Consider the following 18,075-nt stretch of genomic DNA (forward strand, 5'->3'; position numbering starts at 1 on the left):
CCCTTGTGTCCTCATGATTGAGGAGTTGATCCTTGTTTTTCTTTGGAACAATTGGCAACCCTTTTATTTTCTATTAATTCATTGGACCCTCCCCAAAACCTTTCTTGATTGTAAATTCCTTGCCCTAAGGGTGAATCTTTATTCTCCTTAGTCTTTTCGTGGGATACACGGATTCTTGTTAGTAAATCCCTAATTGTATGATTTGAATTTGTTTCCCTTCACTTTAATTAAGAACCTTATTTTCTCTCATTAGTAGACCCTTTCTAATTCCATTCTTTATTTTGAAATACTAATGAGATTTTCCTTTATCTATCTTGGGTTGTTTTTATGAGAATTAATTATGGGTAACTCTCATGGGAGGTAACCAACTCTCATGAGAGGTAACCATATATGAAACCCTATTGTTCTTTTATTTGTTGGAAACTTCCCAACACTTTTTCAGATTGTGCATTCTTTGTTTCTCTTTCCCTTGGGTGATATTTGTGTTAACCTAAACTTGATCACTATATTTTCTTCATGATCCATGTTTAACCTAATTAGGATTTCTAATTATTCTTTCTTCGTTCTTGTTCTTTTTGAGATCAGGAAGAAGATGATGCATTCTTGCAACCATCTATTCCATGATCTCATTCTATTCTTTGAGATCTATGATCATTATCATGATCTTAACCCTAGCTAATAGATTCTTGAAACCTTAACCCTAACCCTTGAATGATCTTTCTGGAAACCTCTTGTAACCTTCCATGTGAGGGAAACCTCATGGGTAATGTTTCTGTTAACATAAACTAGATTTCCTATGATTTCTTGTTATTTTCTTGATAACAATCATTCCCTCTCTTTCCGTGATCATAACCTTTTCATGAGCCATATATTATGATGAAACCCTAACCTCTTTGTTACAAACCTATTATGATTGATTTTTCGGACTATGATCTCCCCCATGTCTTCATTTGGGTTTGGTTGTACTTGGTCTTCAACCCCATGAGCAAAGCACCCTTGTATAGCAATATACTTGGGGGCGGTTACTAGTGGCGGTTGATTAAACCAAGCGACCGCCTTAAGCGACCGCCCGGTTCTGCTTGCGGGAAAATGCCCTCTTTTGCCCCCTGTTCGTTATAAATAGCATCCCTCGCCCTATTAATGCATTATTATGTTCGGGATTGCTATTTTGGGCGATTAGGCGGCAGTGGAATCGTGCAGGATTCAGGTCTGAAGTGCTGTTAGTGATATAAAACCTTTTCTCTTCTATTCTTGGTGATTCTGATTAAGGTAATGAATCTCCATCTGCAATTCTCTTCTTTTAACCTCTAATTGATTTGAACCCATCCCCTTTTTGTTGGTGGTTACCCAATTGATTTGTTGTATCTCCCTTTTCAATGTTCTTGATGAGATCCTGTCCAGAAAACGAATCCCCGCATTTGTTTAATGGATGGATCCCATCAAGGGGAATGATTTGGGTAATAAATCTTTGTTAATTCTAGGGTTTCTTGTTACCCCCTTGTTCTAGACTTATTAAGCTTGAATTTCGGACTAAGATCATCCCAAAACGGATTGAAATCGGATGATAAAAAGTCTGATTTTCGGAGTTGGAAACTGTCTGAAAGAAGCAGGCGGTCGCTTGTGGAGGTCGCTTAACTTAAGCAACCGCCACAAGCAACCGGCTGGTTTCCGAAGAATCGTGTAGGTTTGATTTTTGAATTGTTTTGACTCTTGACTCTTATACATTCTTGTAACCCTATGCCTAGGTGTTCTCTGTTTCAAATAAAAGTCTTATAATAGTTTTTGGATTGCAAGTTAGAGGACTTCTACTAAATTACAGGTAAGGACATGCATTCTTATTTATATGCAATTACATATACATGATGATTCAGTTGTTCTATTTACTATTCTTTGATCATGTAACTTGCTGTAATTGTATAAAGCATGTGAATCTTATTGTATACTTGCTGTTAGTGGTGTTCTTTGATGTACTTCATCTTTTATGATATTGCACAACTGTTCATGGTATGATAAAGAGTGATTGTAGTGTAGTTGTGATGGAAGGGGTATTCCTTTGGGATATCTTGGCTTGGGATATCGAAGGTTTGTGGAATGGGACACATGCCTCGCTGATGTCTCCAGCACTATCATGATTACTTGATGACATACTTAGGGAGTCTAGAATTGCATGGCTAGGTACCCCACATGCTATTACCCTTTCGGCAGGGGAATTGAAGCCGGGTGACCCGTGACAATGGTGACGTGACTATGTTTCATCCAACAGCGGTAACCAGTCCGTGCGGAGACTCAGTGGTCCACTATTGGTCATGTAATGGTAGGGTTGCATATGTTAGGGTTGGGCTCATGGACGTCCAAGGAGCGGACCGGGTGTCGCGAGGAGTCATGAGAGCATCCGCCCCAATAATATGTGGATGACCATAGGGTTAAGGAGTGGAGTCCAACAGAGGTAGCGCATCCGTGAGGATTCTTACTCCTAGGTTGCAAAGGATACTGAACCGAGTTGGTTGGTGCCATAGGGGAAGTATCTGGACTTCATATAGTATGTTACCATTATGACCTTGCATTGGATTAGAAACCCCGACATGCGCCAGTACTCATTGCCAATGGTCGTGGTGAGAGAGTGTTGACTTAACCCCCAGCCACGGTTTTGAGAGCCGGTGTGGACTTACCCCTTTGCCCGGGATCCCTACAGAGGTAACCGGTCCTTGCCGGATCGGAGTGATGAGACTTACCCAAAGGAGGGCTGGTGTATATCTTAAAGCATGTCAGCCATTAGAGACTTGCATAGTTAGATCTTAGTAGCATTCATATTTCTGCATATCATCCATATCATTTCATATGTGCATTCGTGGATTGTATTGACATATATATGAGAATTGCTTGTTCCTTACTGAGTTCGTTGGAACTCATTCCTTTCATTGTATGTATTATATAAACTGTACAGATGGTTGCACAACGTCAGAAGTTGGAGATGATTCGTATGAAAGAGCCTTCTCGTTTGAAGCTGATGTGGCACAGACAGTGATACATGAACTTGCAAAGCATGAAGCCTCCTGAAGATGAAGATTATTTAGTTACTTATTTTGCTTCCGCTGAACTCGATGTTACTTTTGATTCTTGATCTTCCTTCTTTCGTTCGTTCTTGGATTTTTATTGGAGTATTTGGACTCCTGTAACCTTTTTATTGATTATTATACTATTCTTGCTCTTGATTCATGTATTTGTATTTATTATTATTGATAGACTAAAACCATGGATCCTGTGACGGATCGCACCCACGGGTTGTCCGGCGGGTAACCCAGGCCTGGCGGGCGGGGTGTGACACTTTGCCCTTGGCTCCAAGAGGATTCAAACTTCTACCTCATACTATGAGGCGCTGGTCTTTTGCCAACTGAGCAACCCCTCGAGCTTAATCCTATACTTTGTGCATAGCAATGTTCCTTTTCTAAAAAATTATGTTTCATTGCAAAAACAATGATTAAACATGTACAATAATTTATACATAGTAGGGTGATATTTGATTTGGAAGAGCATATGGCAAGAAAGCAATATATGGATACAGATGATAAACTCAAACAGGGAAAGCACAAGAGGATATAAAGCAGCTTGTGAGTATGACCTGCTAGGCAACCAAATAATAACTTGTCTTCCATATATGACAGCCTCACCTTATGAAAGGTGAATCTCCTTGTCACAATGCTAATGTGCTTGTTTCGATTGTTTCTTATATACACACAAATGACCCATTGCCCATAGAGAACACCATCACTATAATGGATGCAGAGTAGTTTAGTTTTTTTTTGGGGGATCAGCGATGGATAGCAGAATTGCTTGATGTTTTCATTTTTTTTTTTTTTTTTTTTTTGGGTAAATTGATGTTTTCATTTTAAAGCAACATTTTTGGACAAAGGCGAGAATATATTATATAATAATACTTAAGATTACAATACTAGTAGTGGAAGAACCGCATACCCCATGCTTCTTCACAGACCAACCTATGAAGCTTATCAGGCAGACCATTCATGTCCAAGGGAATCCCCGAAGGCATCTAAGCTCGTTAAAAATCTCAGTACATTGATTAGTCTCATGCATTTGGTGAACCACTTGGCACTTTGACCAAAGAATCCATCAACCTCCTAATGTCTTCCACAACCCCCATGGCAAACTAGGGAACGACAAAGCCACTATTAAGGCCTTGAACCGCATTAAGCGAAGGAGACCCAACCTCCACCATCATGAAACTACACCTCAAAGCCTCCTATAATCCTGCATGAATGTCATGCATGTAGCTCACATATGAGGATATTGTCCCCCATAGAAATTCCAAGCTAACTTCATAAGGAATGCTTCATTCATTTCATGAGACTACTTGAATCCCAGGTCTCCACCCTCTTTTGGTGCACAATTCGTCCCAACTTAATAGGTGTGATTTGTGTTGTTTAGTAGAATCACCTCATATAAAACCTCATCCAGCCCTATCAACCTCCTGCTACACCCCTTTTGGTATGGATCCTGACTACATAGAATAAATGGGAATTGACATAATAACTACCTTGGCTAGACTAATTCTTCTAGCCATAGAGAGTGAATTAGCTTTCCAATTAGACAGACGATCTCTCATGTTAGATAGAATATAACTATAATTATCTTTGGTGTTTCTTCCATTCCAGATTAACACACCCAAATATCGACCTATATCGGTTGTATCAGTATATCCACTAGGAGAGATAATATCGCGAGATAACCCCTATTAATATTTTTAGAGAAAAAAAAATCCTCGTCTTTGCACCACTAACCTTAGTCCTAGATGCTCCACAAAATCTATGTAAACAATCTCGCACCACTTCCACGCTTTTATTTGCTTCTGTGAACAATACGATATCATCAGCAAACATAGGATGGGAAATTTGGGGTCCCTATTTCCTTACCTGCAGAGGTTTCCACTGACCACTAGCTACAATATCCTGGAAACAGTGGGTTAGCCGTTCCATGCACTTGATGAAAATATGAGAAAGAGGGTCACCTTGATGAATGCCTCTTGAAGGTCTGAAACTTTCTATTGGAATCCCATTCCAAAGTATTTTCATGCTGGAAGTTGTAATAAAAAGCATTATTACATCTACTAACTTGTTGGGAATACCCACTGCAAGAAGAGATTTTTCAATGAAACTCCATTTGATTCTATCATAGGCTTTTTCAAGATTAATCTTGATGGCCATGGCCACCTTCTTGCTAGATTTCTTCCTCATTAAGGTTTTACATATAACTTAAATATAAGATAGGCTTCACCCCTAGCCCCGAGGGTATTCGAACTCTTGATTTGAAGTTAAAAGATTAAGATAGTTAGCCACTAATTATACTTTTTAATTAAAATATTTGTTGAAATTTCAATTAGTTAATGAAACAATTGAAGGATACGATATAGATTCAATATGGTAATACATTAATATTCCTCTGGAAAAAAACATAGAATAGGTCAAATCAATTTGGTTATTCAATTTGGTTTTAGTTAGGTTCTAGATTATAGCCGGATCTGAACCAAATCCTCATTAAGATTGCAATCCAATGATCCAAATCCAATCTGATTTAATTTGGTTAGTTTTAGCCCAGTTAATTTGTTTAGGTTTGTATTATTTTTTTTTTTTTTTTTTGGTAAAGTTAACTTGTTTAGGTTTTGCCTAGTTAAGTTGGTTTTAGTCCAACTTTGCTCTCTTCTCTACATTCCCTAAAAAATCTGGAAAAATAAGAGAAAAAAAGAAAAGAAAAAGAAACAAACAGCAACGTAAGGAAAAGAATATCAAAAAAAAAAAAAAAAAAAAAAAAAAAAGGAAAAAAGAAGAAGAAAGAAAGAAAGAAAGAAAGAAAGAAAAGAAAAGAAAAGAAAAAAAAAGGAAAGAAAGAAGAAAAAAAGAAAAGAAACTAAAAGAAAAAAAAGAAGGAAAGAAAAAAGAAGAAGAAGGATAAAGGCTCAAATTTTGGGTTGCCTCACAAACATCAACGATAGGAGTGACTTCTATTGGTCGAAGCCACTTCCAAAGTAGTGATTAAGTTACAAGCTATGTTCCTCAATTAAAAGGTTTGGGTTTTGACCTTCCCTTTCATTAATTTAGATAGGCAAGGTGCGAGCTGCCTAATAAAGGGCTTAGCTAAATTTAATTCATGCAATTTTGTTTGCACCTCTTCTAATCCATACTCACACTCCATAGTTAGAGGGTCATGGTGTGAAATTCCCTAGATTTCTAACCCTCTTACCCATGGTTTCAGGACCACGAACCCAGAACTCTTGTAGGCAACAATTGTGGACCATTCAAATCGAGCACAAAGGATCGAAAATGTATCCCATGGTAGTGGATGACCCCATTGATGACATGACCACTCTTTTAAATTTAGGAGGAGAGAGAAAGTCCACCACGAGGGTGTTAGAAGGGATTTTGGCACATCCGTAAAACCGATGAAGGAGAATCCAAATGATGAGATAATTATACTCAAACGTTGGCCCTTGAAAGACCTTTCTTTCAACAAAAAATCACTGAAATCGGGCCCCAGCTGAGGGGGGAGGGGGGCAAACAAGAACCGGTTGATTGGCCTCCAATTTCGAATCAGAGGCAAAATATGAATTTTTACTCAAAACTAGGTTGATGTTGGGTTGATCGGCCGTTCAACTAGTCTTGTAAGTCTATGCAACCTACCATTCAACGGGTCATATCCGGGAGGTATTTTTGGGACCTCTTTTGAACCCCAATTGGTTCCCAATTAATACATAGTTTTCCTTTTATGCAACTAGGGTTATTTTGGGTCTAATTACATACTCTTGGGTGCACCTTGTGAGACTTTGGAGAGCGTAACTAACTTACAAGGTGAGGAATATACTTAACCATATCTTATATTTTTGATAATGTTACTTCAATTCCATTATTGATATCTTGCTTTATTTATTATATTTATTATCATGTGATTGTGTGTGTGACTTTTGCACAAATGAAAGGTAAGAATGTATGGTTATTTCTATTTCTTTTCGAATCTTGTGGTGGATGATATAAGAATGTGTGGGACTGGTTTGAGACTTAGTTCTCTTATTTCTAATTACCAATTAGGATTGTGGGTTCGCCCATTACCCTAGTGACCTTATATAAATGTGCATCTAGACCTAGGTACATGAATATTAGGTGTCTAGAAGTGTTTGGCTAGATAACCATATGAGTACTACTACCCTTTCGGTAGGAGTATTAAAACCGTTAACCCGTGATGTCAATTGCTAGATCCTGTGATTACCAAACATGCCCACTGTTATCATGGAATGGTAGAGTTGCATATAATAGATAAGGGTTCATAGACGCTCAAGACCGGTACCCAACTCGTGAGAGGAAATGGAGAACATCTTGTCTATTATATGTGGATGACCATTGGATTGGGGAATAGAATCCAAAAATGCCTCCCACTGAGGATACCATTTCTAGGTGGGGAAGGATATTGAACCTAAAGGGCACTAGGCATGAGGGGAAATATCTGGACCATATGTAGTACAAGACTGTATGACTATGCATTGGGCCTAGAGTTGTTCTTAATACGTGTTAAATCTCATGCCAAACGGTGATGTGAGAGAGTGGTGACTTACACCCCCAACCGTGGATTTGTATGACTTTACCCAACTATTGCGGAGAACCCAAAAGACGTGCTCTAGTGCTGTGAGGGAGAGTGAGTGAGACCGCTCAGAGGAGATTGATGTTTAACTTTACTAGCACTATGTTTTGAGTACCTTGTTGATGTGTGGAATTTATCAAGAGCATATAAACACATGTAAGCATTAAGTTCTCTTCAAATCTCTTGTGTTGGGTGTTCAAAACCAAAAGCTTTTTTTCTACAATATACAAGTAAAAATTATAGAACAAATACACAAAAGAAAGCTAGCATCTTGATGAATTTTAGTGGATTGTATTTGCTTATTCTCCTTTCCCTTCTTAACGCTTGTAAAAATATATCAAAATAAAACATTAAAAAATTTTCAAATGATAATACACTTGCTAAATATTTACTAAGTCCGTCTTCCAAATGGTGAAGGCCTTGATAGGCTTGTTGTTTGCATATTCCAAAGTAAAACAATTAAGAAAACAAATAGAAACTTGGGGCTTTTCTTGTCTTTTACATTTAAATTTATTTTATTTAATTTATTTATAACGGATTTAACGGTTTGGTTCGGGTTCGGGCCGATTTCGGGCCAAACGGTTCGGGCTAGCGGGCCACACACGGACTAGCCCGACCCAGCCCGAACCATTGCGGGCTGAGGTTTCAGCCCAAACACAGCCCATTGAGCTTCGGTGCGGGCCGGTTTGGGCTATAACGGGCCGGTTCGGTCCGGTTTTAACGGTTCGGGTTAGGTTTTGACACCCCTATTTGAACTGAATCCTCGATTAAGATTGCAATTTATTGATCCAAATCCAATTCAATTTAATTTGGTTAGGTCTAGCCTAGTTAATTTGGTTTGGTTTTGGATTTGAAATTCAATTTTGGTTACAAATTGATGGAAATCCTCTGCTGGAAAAACATCCTCTATTGTGCACAAGTCTCTGCTCTACACAGCAGTGCACTTATATACCAAATGGTTGGCTGAGAAAACAAAATAAATACAAGACTATTGAGGATTTTTAAATTTTAAAATTATTAACCTTTTAATCTCTCTGTTATGCACAACAGTGCATTTTTGTACCAAATGACTGGCTGAGATTAAAAGCTTAGTTTTAAATTTTAAAAATCCTCAATAGTCTTGTATTTACTTTGTTTTCTCAGCCAATCATTTGGTATATATGTGCACGTGCATAGCGGAGGATGCCATAGTAGAGGATGTTTTCCCCATAAATCTAGATATATATATATATATATATATGTTAATGATAATACTCAAAATGAACTGAAATGTTTAACTTCTTCCAATAAATTAAAATTAAAAAACAAAGAAATACTTAACACCTCTGTTGCAATTACAAATAAAGTGGTTTGACAGTAAGCCCACTTGGGATCCGGTGTATTGTGGAGGATATAGATGTGGTTGTTGAATTCATTTAAAAAAAAATGATGTGCTTGCTAGCAAATTTGAAGATTGTGTGTTTAATTTTGGACTAAAAGAATTGAGTTTTGTGGGAAATTCCTCTATTTCCCTAGCTTGAACTACATTGTAGCCCAACTCCACTCTTTAGTTATGAGATCCACTAAACAATCATGTACCTTGTGTCAAGCATGTGCCTTTTCAAATAGATTTTATTTTTTCTGATCTAATAATAAATTTTATTTTACTGCTAAAAATTTGATAAATATATATAGTAGTTAATGTCTTGGGAGTATATACAAAGTAGGCTGATATTTGATTGATAAAAAATATGGCAATAAAGCAATATATGGGTACGGATGACAAGCTAAAATAGGGAAAACAGAAGAGATTGTAAATGCACCAACTTACCAACCAAACAATATTCTTAAACTAAAATAGAAAAAACAGAAGATATTGTAAATGCATCAACTTACCAACCAAACAATATTCTTAAACTAAAATAGGAAAAACAGAAGGGATTGTAAATGCGCCAACTTACCAACCAAACGATATTCTGTCTACTATATATGAGCACCTCGCCCCTTTAAAAAAATAAATCTCCTCATTGAATGCTTTTAAGCTTGTTCTAATTGAGCATTGAGCAGACCCTTAGGAATGGCTTACTTCCTTGCACCATCATTTTCTCCTTTTCTTGCGGTTTTCATTTGTGCAATATGCATTTTGTGTGGTGCCATCGGAGAAGATAGAAAGGCAAGTAATATCTGAATCTCTATTATGATCCTTGCACTTTTCTATCCAATGAGCCTGTAAGATGTGAAATCTTTATCTATGTTAATGGTTCTTATGCTGATCTTGAGGGCAAATTATTTAATCAATATGATACGGAGAATTACATATAAGTATTGATAGAGACATTATCATTGTAGGATTGTTGATCATGCTGAATTATGTGGCCAATGTCACTAATATTTACTTGATGAGATTAGTGGTATCCTTATGTACTAGTTGATATAATTCATCCTATCTTAACTAAATTAGCATGGATATTATGCAGTTGATGAATAAAATTGTATTCATGGCTCTATCATGTTGTTGATCAGCATGCATATATTGATAATCTGTGCAGATCTATATTGTGTACATGGGTGCACTTCCTAAAGGAGCATATTCTCCTACATCTAACCACCTAAGCATGCTGGCAGAAGTTCTTGAGGAAAGGTAATACTTTTAAAAATTATCTAAAATGTTTTCACTATCAATCATGCATGTTCAAGCAATATTAGGTGATCTTTGTTCTTCATCTTGAGATGCTAATTCTTTGAGAAGTTGATTATTCCGTGAAATTTTTCAATCTCTCCCTTGTACTTGTTCTCTATTTACTCTAATTTCACTCTCAAAAGTTCACTACTACCACCCCCTCCCCCTGGGAAAAATGTGTGATATACCTCTCTTTTTTCCCTTAATATTTTGGCCAAATTACCTCATATTTTTACCTTCTTAATTGGTTATTTTGATATATTATTTATTTTCTTTTCTCCCTCCTTTAATAGGAATATTAAACAAGGATATAGGTTTTTGTTTTTTATATATTTTTCTTCCTCCTTAGGGTTTTATTTATTTATTTATTTTATTTTTAGTTTTCTTGTCTCCTTATTTAACAAGATTCCATCCAATACGATTGAATGTAATTCTTTTTCTTACTTCCTCTTATCAGAACCCTTTAAGCAACATTAGATGTACTCCCCCCCCACTTTTATTAGAAGCCATCAAATGGAAATAAAAACATAGCTAGTCATATATATAGAAAAAGTGAGGAAGGGAAACACAAAAAATAGAAAGAATTAGTTCAAATCACAAAGGGGATAAAATTTGAGGGTAATTTAGCCATTTTAAAACATAGAGGAGAAGAATATGCAAGACTTCCTTATTTGGAGGGAATCAAAGTTAAAACTTTCAAGTGAGGAGTAAAGGTATATAGAGAATAAGCAAACGTATAGATAAGTTGAGTCTATAGTCTTTTTCCTTATTTTCCTTTGGGAAAAATATAGGATAGATCAATCAAAATCTTAACCATAAGTCTCCTCCTCAAAGCATTTTTTTTGCAATTATATTTCTGTTGATGAACCTAATGCCATTCTCGAATATGCTTTCTTATTTATTTCAGGTTTTGGAATGAAATTTGATCAATTTATTTCTTTTAGAAATTTCATAGAAGCCACATGAAATCTAGAGCATAAAAGAATATGAGCAAAATGGTTATATGGAAATGTCAACTTAATACAAAATTGTAGCAAAGTAATCAACAATCAAATCTTCTTGATAAAGATTTTTTGTTTCATATATAATAATTAAGTGGTTCATTTGAGGATACAGCTATGTATGTCCATGGTTTGCTACAATTAAATTAACCTAACATAATATTATAAAATTCTTATCAATATATCAACCTTTTTGTGCAGCTCTATAACAAATAGCTTTGTGCGAAGCTATCATAGAAGTTTCAATGGATTTGCAGCAAAGCTCAATGAACAAGAAAGAGAAAAGCTTGCTAGTTATTAACCAAAGAACTTTAATTTATAAATTAGATTTTAGTTTTTGACAATATCATCATAATATCTTTGTTGAAATGCCAGGCAAAGAAGGTGTGGTATCCGTTTTCCCTAGTGGCACTCTCCAATTACAAACAACCAGATCTTGGGACTTCATTGGTTTTTCGAGTGCTGTGATAAGAAAACCTGAAGTTGAGAGTGATCTAATTATTGGCATTCTTGACGCTGGAATATGGCCAGAATCAGAAAGTTTCAGTGATAAAGGATTTAGTGTTCCCCCAAAGAAATGGAAGGGTGCTTGTGAAGGTGGCTTTAATTTTACATGCAACAAGTAAATCTCTTGGTCTAATAGTTCATTAATATTAGTTGATTATAATATATTATCTCCATTGTAAGAAAGCATTTGTATTGTAACAATTTTTTATGAATCTCCTACAGCAAGATTATTGGTGCTCGATTTTATGCCAAGAAAAATAACTCAACAAGGGATTTAGATGGACATGGAACACATACTGCTTCCACAGCTGCTGGTAACTTGGTATATGATGTGGGATTTTATGGATTGGCACAAGGGAATGCAAAGGGAGGTGTACCATCAGCAAGGATTGCAGCTTACAAAGTTTGCACAGATACTGGTTGCGATACAAGTGATATCCTGGCAGGTTTTGATGATGCCATTGCGGATGGAGTGGATATCATCTCAGTTTCATTAGGACCGGGTTTATTTGATCAATTCGATGCTGATCCTATTTCAATAGGGGCATTTCATGCGATGCAGAAAGGAATCCTCACATCACAGGCTGGTGGAAATAGTGGTCCTATCAGGCGAACAGTAGCAAGTGTGGCACCTTGGATACTATCTGTTGCAGCAAGTAATACTGACCGGCGCTTATTTAATGCGGTTGTTCTTGGGAATGGAAAGGTCATCCAGGTAAGAAGCATCATGCAACTTTGGTTAGCAATTTTTCTATTTCTTTTTATCCTTTAGGGAGGGTGGGGATGAATGTTATTGCTATATTTAGGTACTAGCACCATCTAACTGACCATATGTTATTCTTCTTTATTAGAAGAAAAATAAAATAAAAAAAGATATATATATATATATATATATATATATATATATATATATATATATATATATATATATATATATATATATATATATATATATATATAATACTAATAATCTGGCAAGCTCAATAAAAACACTTACAGTGGAATTGCTTACCCCACCCTCTACATGGCATTAATGGGAGAAACAAAGTGCACTACAGGCAGACAATAATCAAGAAATCATGCCCTACCAAATCTATTGTGGCTTTTATTTTATTTTTAAATTACTGTTCACTTATAAAAATTTCTGTTTTACTTTAGATATTCATTGAGCAACAGAATGAGTGCTCAATGTGTCAGAGAATTCATCCACATGTAATATTTTAATCCTAGAGTTATGACAAATCTAATAACTACTGTTGGATTAAAATATTATATATGGTTGAATCTATATCTCATTGGGCACTCATTAGGAGGTTTCCTCCCGGGAGAGGAGTCAAATACAAAAAGTTGTAGGCTTCAAATTTATAATGGTCACATTCAAGTGTTATCATTTTTGTTGTCAGGGTATGGCAATCAATTCTTTTACTTTGAATGGAACAAGTCTTCCTTTAGTATATGGAAAAGATGTAATATCACGACCATGTGATGAAGGGGATGCACGGTAATGAATTTACTAACCCTTTGGATTACTCTTTTTTCCCTCCCCCCCCCCCCACACACACACAAAGAAAAAAAAAATCTAAACGGATCATTTTTGTTATGAAAGAATCAAAACAAGGAAGCGTAGATTGTGTATGGATCTTACTTGAAAATAATATGCAAAGATATTTTCTTTTGTGTTTCAGACTTTGCAGTGGTAACTGCTTGACAAATGTGACAGGAAAGATTGTGCTGTGTGATGAATTGAGTTTGGGAGAAGAACCATTTCGAGCTGGTGCTTCAGGCACAATAGTACTAAATGATGCATTTTCTGACTTCTCTTCTGTATTTCCTATTGCTGCAACACATTTAATCCTCCAAAAGGGTGATCAGGTCAAGGCCTACATTAACTCCACAATGTAAGTTCAAAATAGTGATTTGAGTGTGAATTAATGATCAATATTGGTTATTTGGTGATGTTCTGGGAACCCATAAAACTGGTTAATAAGTGGGTTTTAGACTTGTAGATAGAAAGAGTCAAATGCAACTAAAAAGGACGACACATGACCTCTCCATAATGTCCATAACCAGTCATTTCGAAAAACTTGAAATTTTGAACAAGGCTCTAACCTTGTTAGCCTTGGCCACCAAATGACCATCTGGATGAGTTTAGGCCCCGAAATGAGCCCTGGAACATTTCACACGGTGACAGAATAAAAATTGGTCTTCACCACAACAGGTAGAACTAGTTAGTATGTGGGCTTTAAGCAGTAGAAAGACTGAAATACCCTTGTACCCAAAAATTTTCAAAATGGATAACACATAACCTCCTCAACCAGTCAATTTGAAGAACTCAAATTTCTGAACAATCCATGCCAATACGGCAATGGCCAAGATAAAAAAGTGACCACCCAAGCATGTTTAGTCCCCGAAATGGACCTTGGAACATTTCACATGGTGAAAATTGCTCTACGCCACATAGGTAGAGTTGGTCAGTATGTGGGTTTTAGACTAGTTGATATTTTAAGATTTTATTAGGATAATTAGTTAATCACAATTAATTAGCATTTTTATACTTTTTAATCTATAGAAATCCTACTGCAAACATCTTGAAGACTGAGGCGATACACGATTCATCTGCTCCAGTAGTTGCTTCGTTTTCTTCTCGTGGACCAAATGGCATCACACCATCTATTCTCAAGGTCTCTCTCTTTCTCTGTGTTGCTTCATTGCCTCTCATTCATTTAGTATCTTTTTGATCACAAGGTCTCCCTCTCTGATCTTATAGCCAGATATAAGCGCCCCAGGGGTAGATATCTTGGCTGCATATTCACCTATTGCTTCACCATCGACCGTTGAAGGTGATGAAAGGAGTGTGAAGTACAGTATAATATCTGGAACCTCCATGGCATGCCCTCACGCTACTGGTGCTGCTGCTTATGTTAAATCCATTCACCCGGATTGGTCACCCTCCGCCATCAAATCTGCACTCATGACCACTGGTGATACGCTTGTTCTATCTATATTAATTTGCTTGCCGTATTTATTGGCTTTAATCCAACTTTTCTTTCTCATAAAATCTCTACAGCTTTGCGGATGAATGCCACCAAGAACCCAGATGCTGAGTTTGCATATGGGGCTGGGAATATCGATCCCGTGAAAGCAATAAATCCGGGTCTGGTATATGAAATTGTAGAAGATGATTATATCAAATTCCTCTGCAATATAGGCTGGGATACCAAGAGAGTAAGACTTTTAGCAGGAGATAACAACACTACTTGTGAAGCAGCAGGAACTAATGGAACGGAGCTGGATCTCAATTATCCAGCAATGACAGCTTTTCTTCAACAAGATGAGCCTTTTGTTCGTAACTTTACAAGGACAGTTAAGAATGTTGGCTCAGCAAACTCCACATACAAGACATCCATCACTTCCCAGTCTGTGTTTAATGTCACGGTTAATCCTACTGTTCTACATTTCGAGTCATTGAATCAGGTTAAATCATTTATGGTCACTGTTTCTGGGACCAAATTTCCAGTATCTTCTGCTGCGTTTGCTTCCCTGGAGTGGTCAGATGGCACTCATACTGTCAGAAGTCCGGTTGTTGTTCACTCGATTAACAGCTTCTAACTTCATATTCATGATATTAACAAATATTTTGCTTGTGTTTTTATTATTTTCTGTAATCCATCTCATGGTCTATGATAATAAACAGTTGGATTATTTATGGGCATACTGTAATGCAACTGCTTCCTTAGGTTGAAATTGATCCTACGAACAAAAAGATAATGAACTAGCTAGACCAACATGGTATTGAAGCATCGTTCATCTTGGCTTCAATATAGCTAGATAAAACTGGAGATCTGGAAAAATGTTTCAGAACATGACGAGATCCTATATTTATGATGAGATTAGTTAGATATGATTCTATTAAATCACAACACTTCAATAGGGTGAGACAGCAATTAAAATGTAGACTCTACTGAGTGAGACTATGGAGTTGGACTTGGAGTTGGGTGTGTATGTTTATCCGTTACATAGTTCCAGAAAATTGAAGTTACAAGAAGATTTCCATGGACGCAGATCAAGTGGAAAACCCTGATAAGAATTGCAGCAGTTGAGTTTGAAGATTCCATGGAAGCTCAAATAGGTTTGAGCTACAAGTCAAGTCACTCTCAAGATTCTGCCACACCTGTGCAACTATGCTTTAAAGCTCTATAGTCCATATGCTTTTATCCTCTAACCAAAATGAATCAGGTTTAATTTAATTAACCAGAACATAAACCTTGCATATATAGCTTTCTAGTTTTTTCAACATTCCTGTTCCAGTTCATTCTAAGTTGGTAAAAGGCCTGCCACATAAAGGGAACAACGAGGGGGGGGGGGGGGGGGAAAAAAAAAAACAACAACCCCCCCAGGATGGGGGGGGGGGGGGGGGATAAGGGAGGGGGGGTGGTTTTAAAAAAAAAAAAAAGAATCAGATCTGTTATTCAGTTTAAAGGATTTTTAGTTAGAACCAACAGTCCTAGTTTATAAATCAGACTTCGATTAAGGTTGCAATCGGTTAATTTATTCCATTAATTTAATTTTGTTAAGTCTGGACCGGTTAATTTGGTTTAGTTTTGAATTTGGTCACAAATTGATACCCTAAATATATCAATAATGAAAATGAATTCAAATTCTTCCATAATAAATACCAACGAAATACTCAATGACTCTGTTGCATTTACAATTCAATTAACTTAATTCGAAGGAACAATTGGGATTTGGTGTATTCCGGAGGATATAGATGTGTTCACAAGCAAATTTGAAAATCACATGTTTACTTTCGTAAGAAGAAAACAAAACTTTGTCGATGACTCCCTGGCTAGGAGGGTTGGATTGTTAGCATGTATGACATTGTGCATAATATATTCCATGGTTATGGGATTTTTTTAGATAATCCTATACCCTTTTTTTATTTATTCTTTTTATTTTTTTTAACTGAAGATCACCCGGGCGAGTTTACGCACACCTTGACTACACTCTCAAAGAGGGTAAACCGAAGTACTTCTCGGCCCCATCTCATGTCTTAAGCACCCTAGAGAACCAACGTCTGAGTTTTGTATGAGTATTGGCATTGAAGCCAAGTGTAAACTTCTTAAGATTCACAACTTAACCACTTGCTTGCAATAAATGTCAATACAACCTTTTAAGTTTCTCACCATAGCAAGCTTGACTTCAGAAAAGAGGATTGTATCATCCACAAACATGAGATGGGTGATATGGTTGGCCCCCCATTTCTGATTTTAAGACCTCTTACTGATGTGTTTCAGTTACTATTATGATGCTGACTAAGCTCCTTCTATTTCCCAAGACGATGAGTCCTACAAGAAAGGTTAGACGCGGGCCGGCTCGTATGCCGGACAACCGCCTCCTATGGTTAAGTTAGACAGTGAACAAATTAAGATCCCGTGCGAAAATTACACAGGTTTATGTTCAGAATGTATTGGATGCTAAAAAATTCTAGCACAAATTAGTTGATTCCCTTTTTACACAAAATTCATGATGCCCTAAAGTTCACCAATCTTACACCAACTCAAATTGGGGAAGTAAATTATAAGTATTAATAAATTTATAGACCAACTAGAAAATAAATTAAAATTTTTGGAAAATGTATTTAAAATTTAAAATTTAAAGTATAATTAGCAAAAAAAAAAAAAAAAAAAAAAAAAAAAAAAAAAAAAAAAAAAAAAAAAAAAAAAAAAAAAAAAAAAAAAAAAAAAAAAAAACCCAAAACATCTCCTAAGTCGGGATACCCCACCAAGGATGTAAAGACACCAGTCTGGATACTCCACCCTAAGGATGTAAACAGATTGGATTCTGACCGATAATGATAATATCATATCCATATCCTATTATATTCACAAGGATTCCGATAATATCCTATTGGTTTTTTGATGGACTCTATAATATTCGAATAATTATTTTTAAATAGATTTTTCTAAATAGTTATGAATACAGATTGAATACAAGTTTTTGATTACCGGTTGATATCTTTACTTTTATTTGTGAGGATTAAGTTTGATATTTCAGAATTTGGCAAAACAATTTTTTGCTCATTTTAGTCTTTTATTTTCTTAAATTTCTTCACCATTATTTATCCTTTGTATTTATTTTACTATAAACACTAGAAGATATTCACAAATCTTAAGTACAAATTTTATAAAAGTAAGAAAACGCATCCCATAAAGTAATTTAATCAGGATAATTCTATTAGACAGATAATAATTGGTTGGAAAGTGTATT

General features: G+C 36.1%; 1 protein-coding gene across 3 annotated transcripts; it reads left to right on the forward strand.

The window, feature by feature from the left end:
* The first annotated feature begins 3,184 nt into the window (after positions 1 to 3,184).
* Positions 3,185 to 15,417, forward strand: LOC149021697 (subtilisin-like protease SBT4.3). 3 transcript variants are annotated; one of them, XM_089147161.1, is made up of 10 exons: positions 3,185 to 3,223; positions 10,170 to 10,261; positions 11,503 to 11,594; positions 11,677 to 11,923; positions 12,031 to 12,523; positions 13,212 to 13,309; positions 13,494 to 13,706; positions 14,378 to 14,489; positions 14,576 to 14,789; positions 14,876 to 15,417. In XM_089147161.1, exons 2-10 carry the CDS (start codon positions 10,185 to 10,187, stop codon positions 15,415 to 15,417), a joined length of 2,088 nt encoding a protein of 695 aa, XP_089003287.1. In that variant the 5' UTR covers positions 3,185 to 3,223; positions 10,170 to 10,184. The 3 variants fall into 3 exon arrangements, with proteins under 3 accessions (XP_089003287.1, XP_089003286.1, XP_089003288.1); XM_089147160.1 differs by lacking the exon at positions 3,185 to 3,223 and adding an exon at positions 9,698 to 9,793; XM_089147162.1 differs by lacking the exon at positions 3,185 to 3,223 and having other exon boundaries at positions 13,503 to 13,706.
* The last annotated feature ends 2,658 nt before the right edge of the window (positions 15,418 to 18,075 follow it).

Source organism: Hakea prostrata, chromosome 3 (assembly GCF_041222555.1).
Source record: "Hakea prostrata isolate BN-2017 chromosome 3, UWA_Hpros_2, whole genome shotgun sequence".
NCBI classification, from domain to species: Eukaryota; Viridiplantae; Streptophyta; class Magnoliopsida; order Proteales; family Proteaceae; genus Hakea; species Hakea prostrata.

What these genes read in the sequence shown, in the direction of transcription:
- LOC149021697 (XM_089147160.1), top strand. Translation starts at nt 9,698, where the DNA reads ATGGCTTACTTCCTTGCACCATCATTTTCTCCTTTTCTTGCGGTTTTC. An exon ending in GCAGAAGTTCTTGAGGAAAG is followed by an intron (nt 10,262 to 11,502) that starts GTAATACTTTTA and finishes CTTTTTGTGCAG; the next exon opens with CTCTATAACAAATAGCTTTG. An exon ending in ATCTGCACTCATGACCACTG is followed by an intron (nt 14,790 to 14,875) that starts GTGATACGCTTG and finishes AAATCTCTACAG; the next exon opens with CTTTGCGGATGAATGCCACC.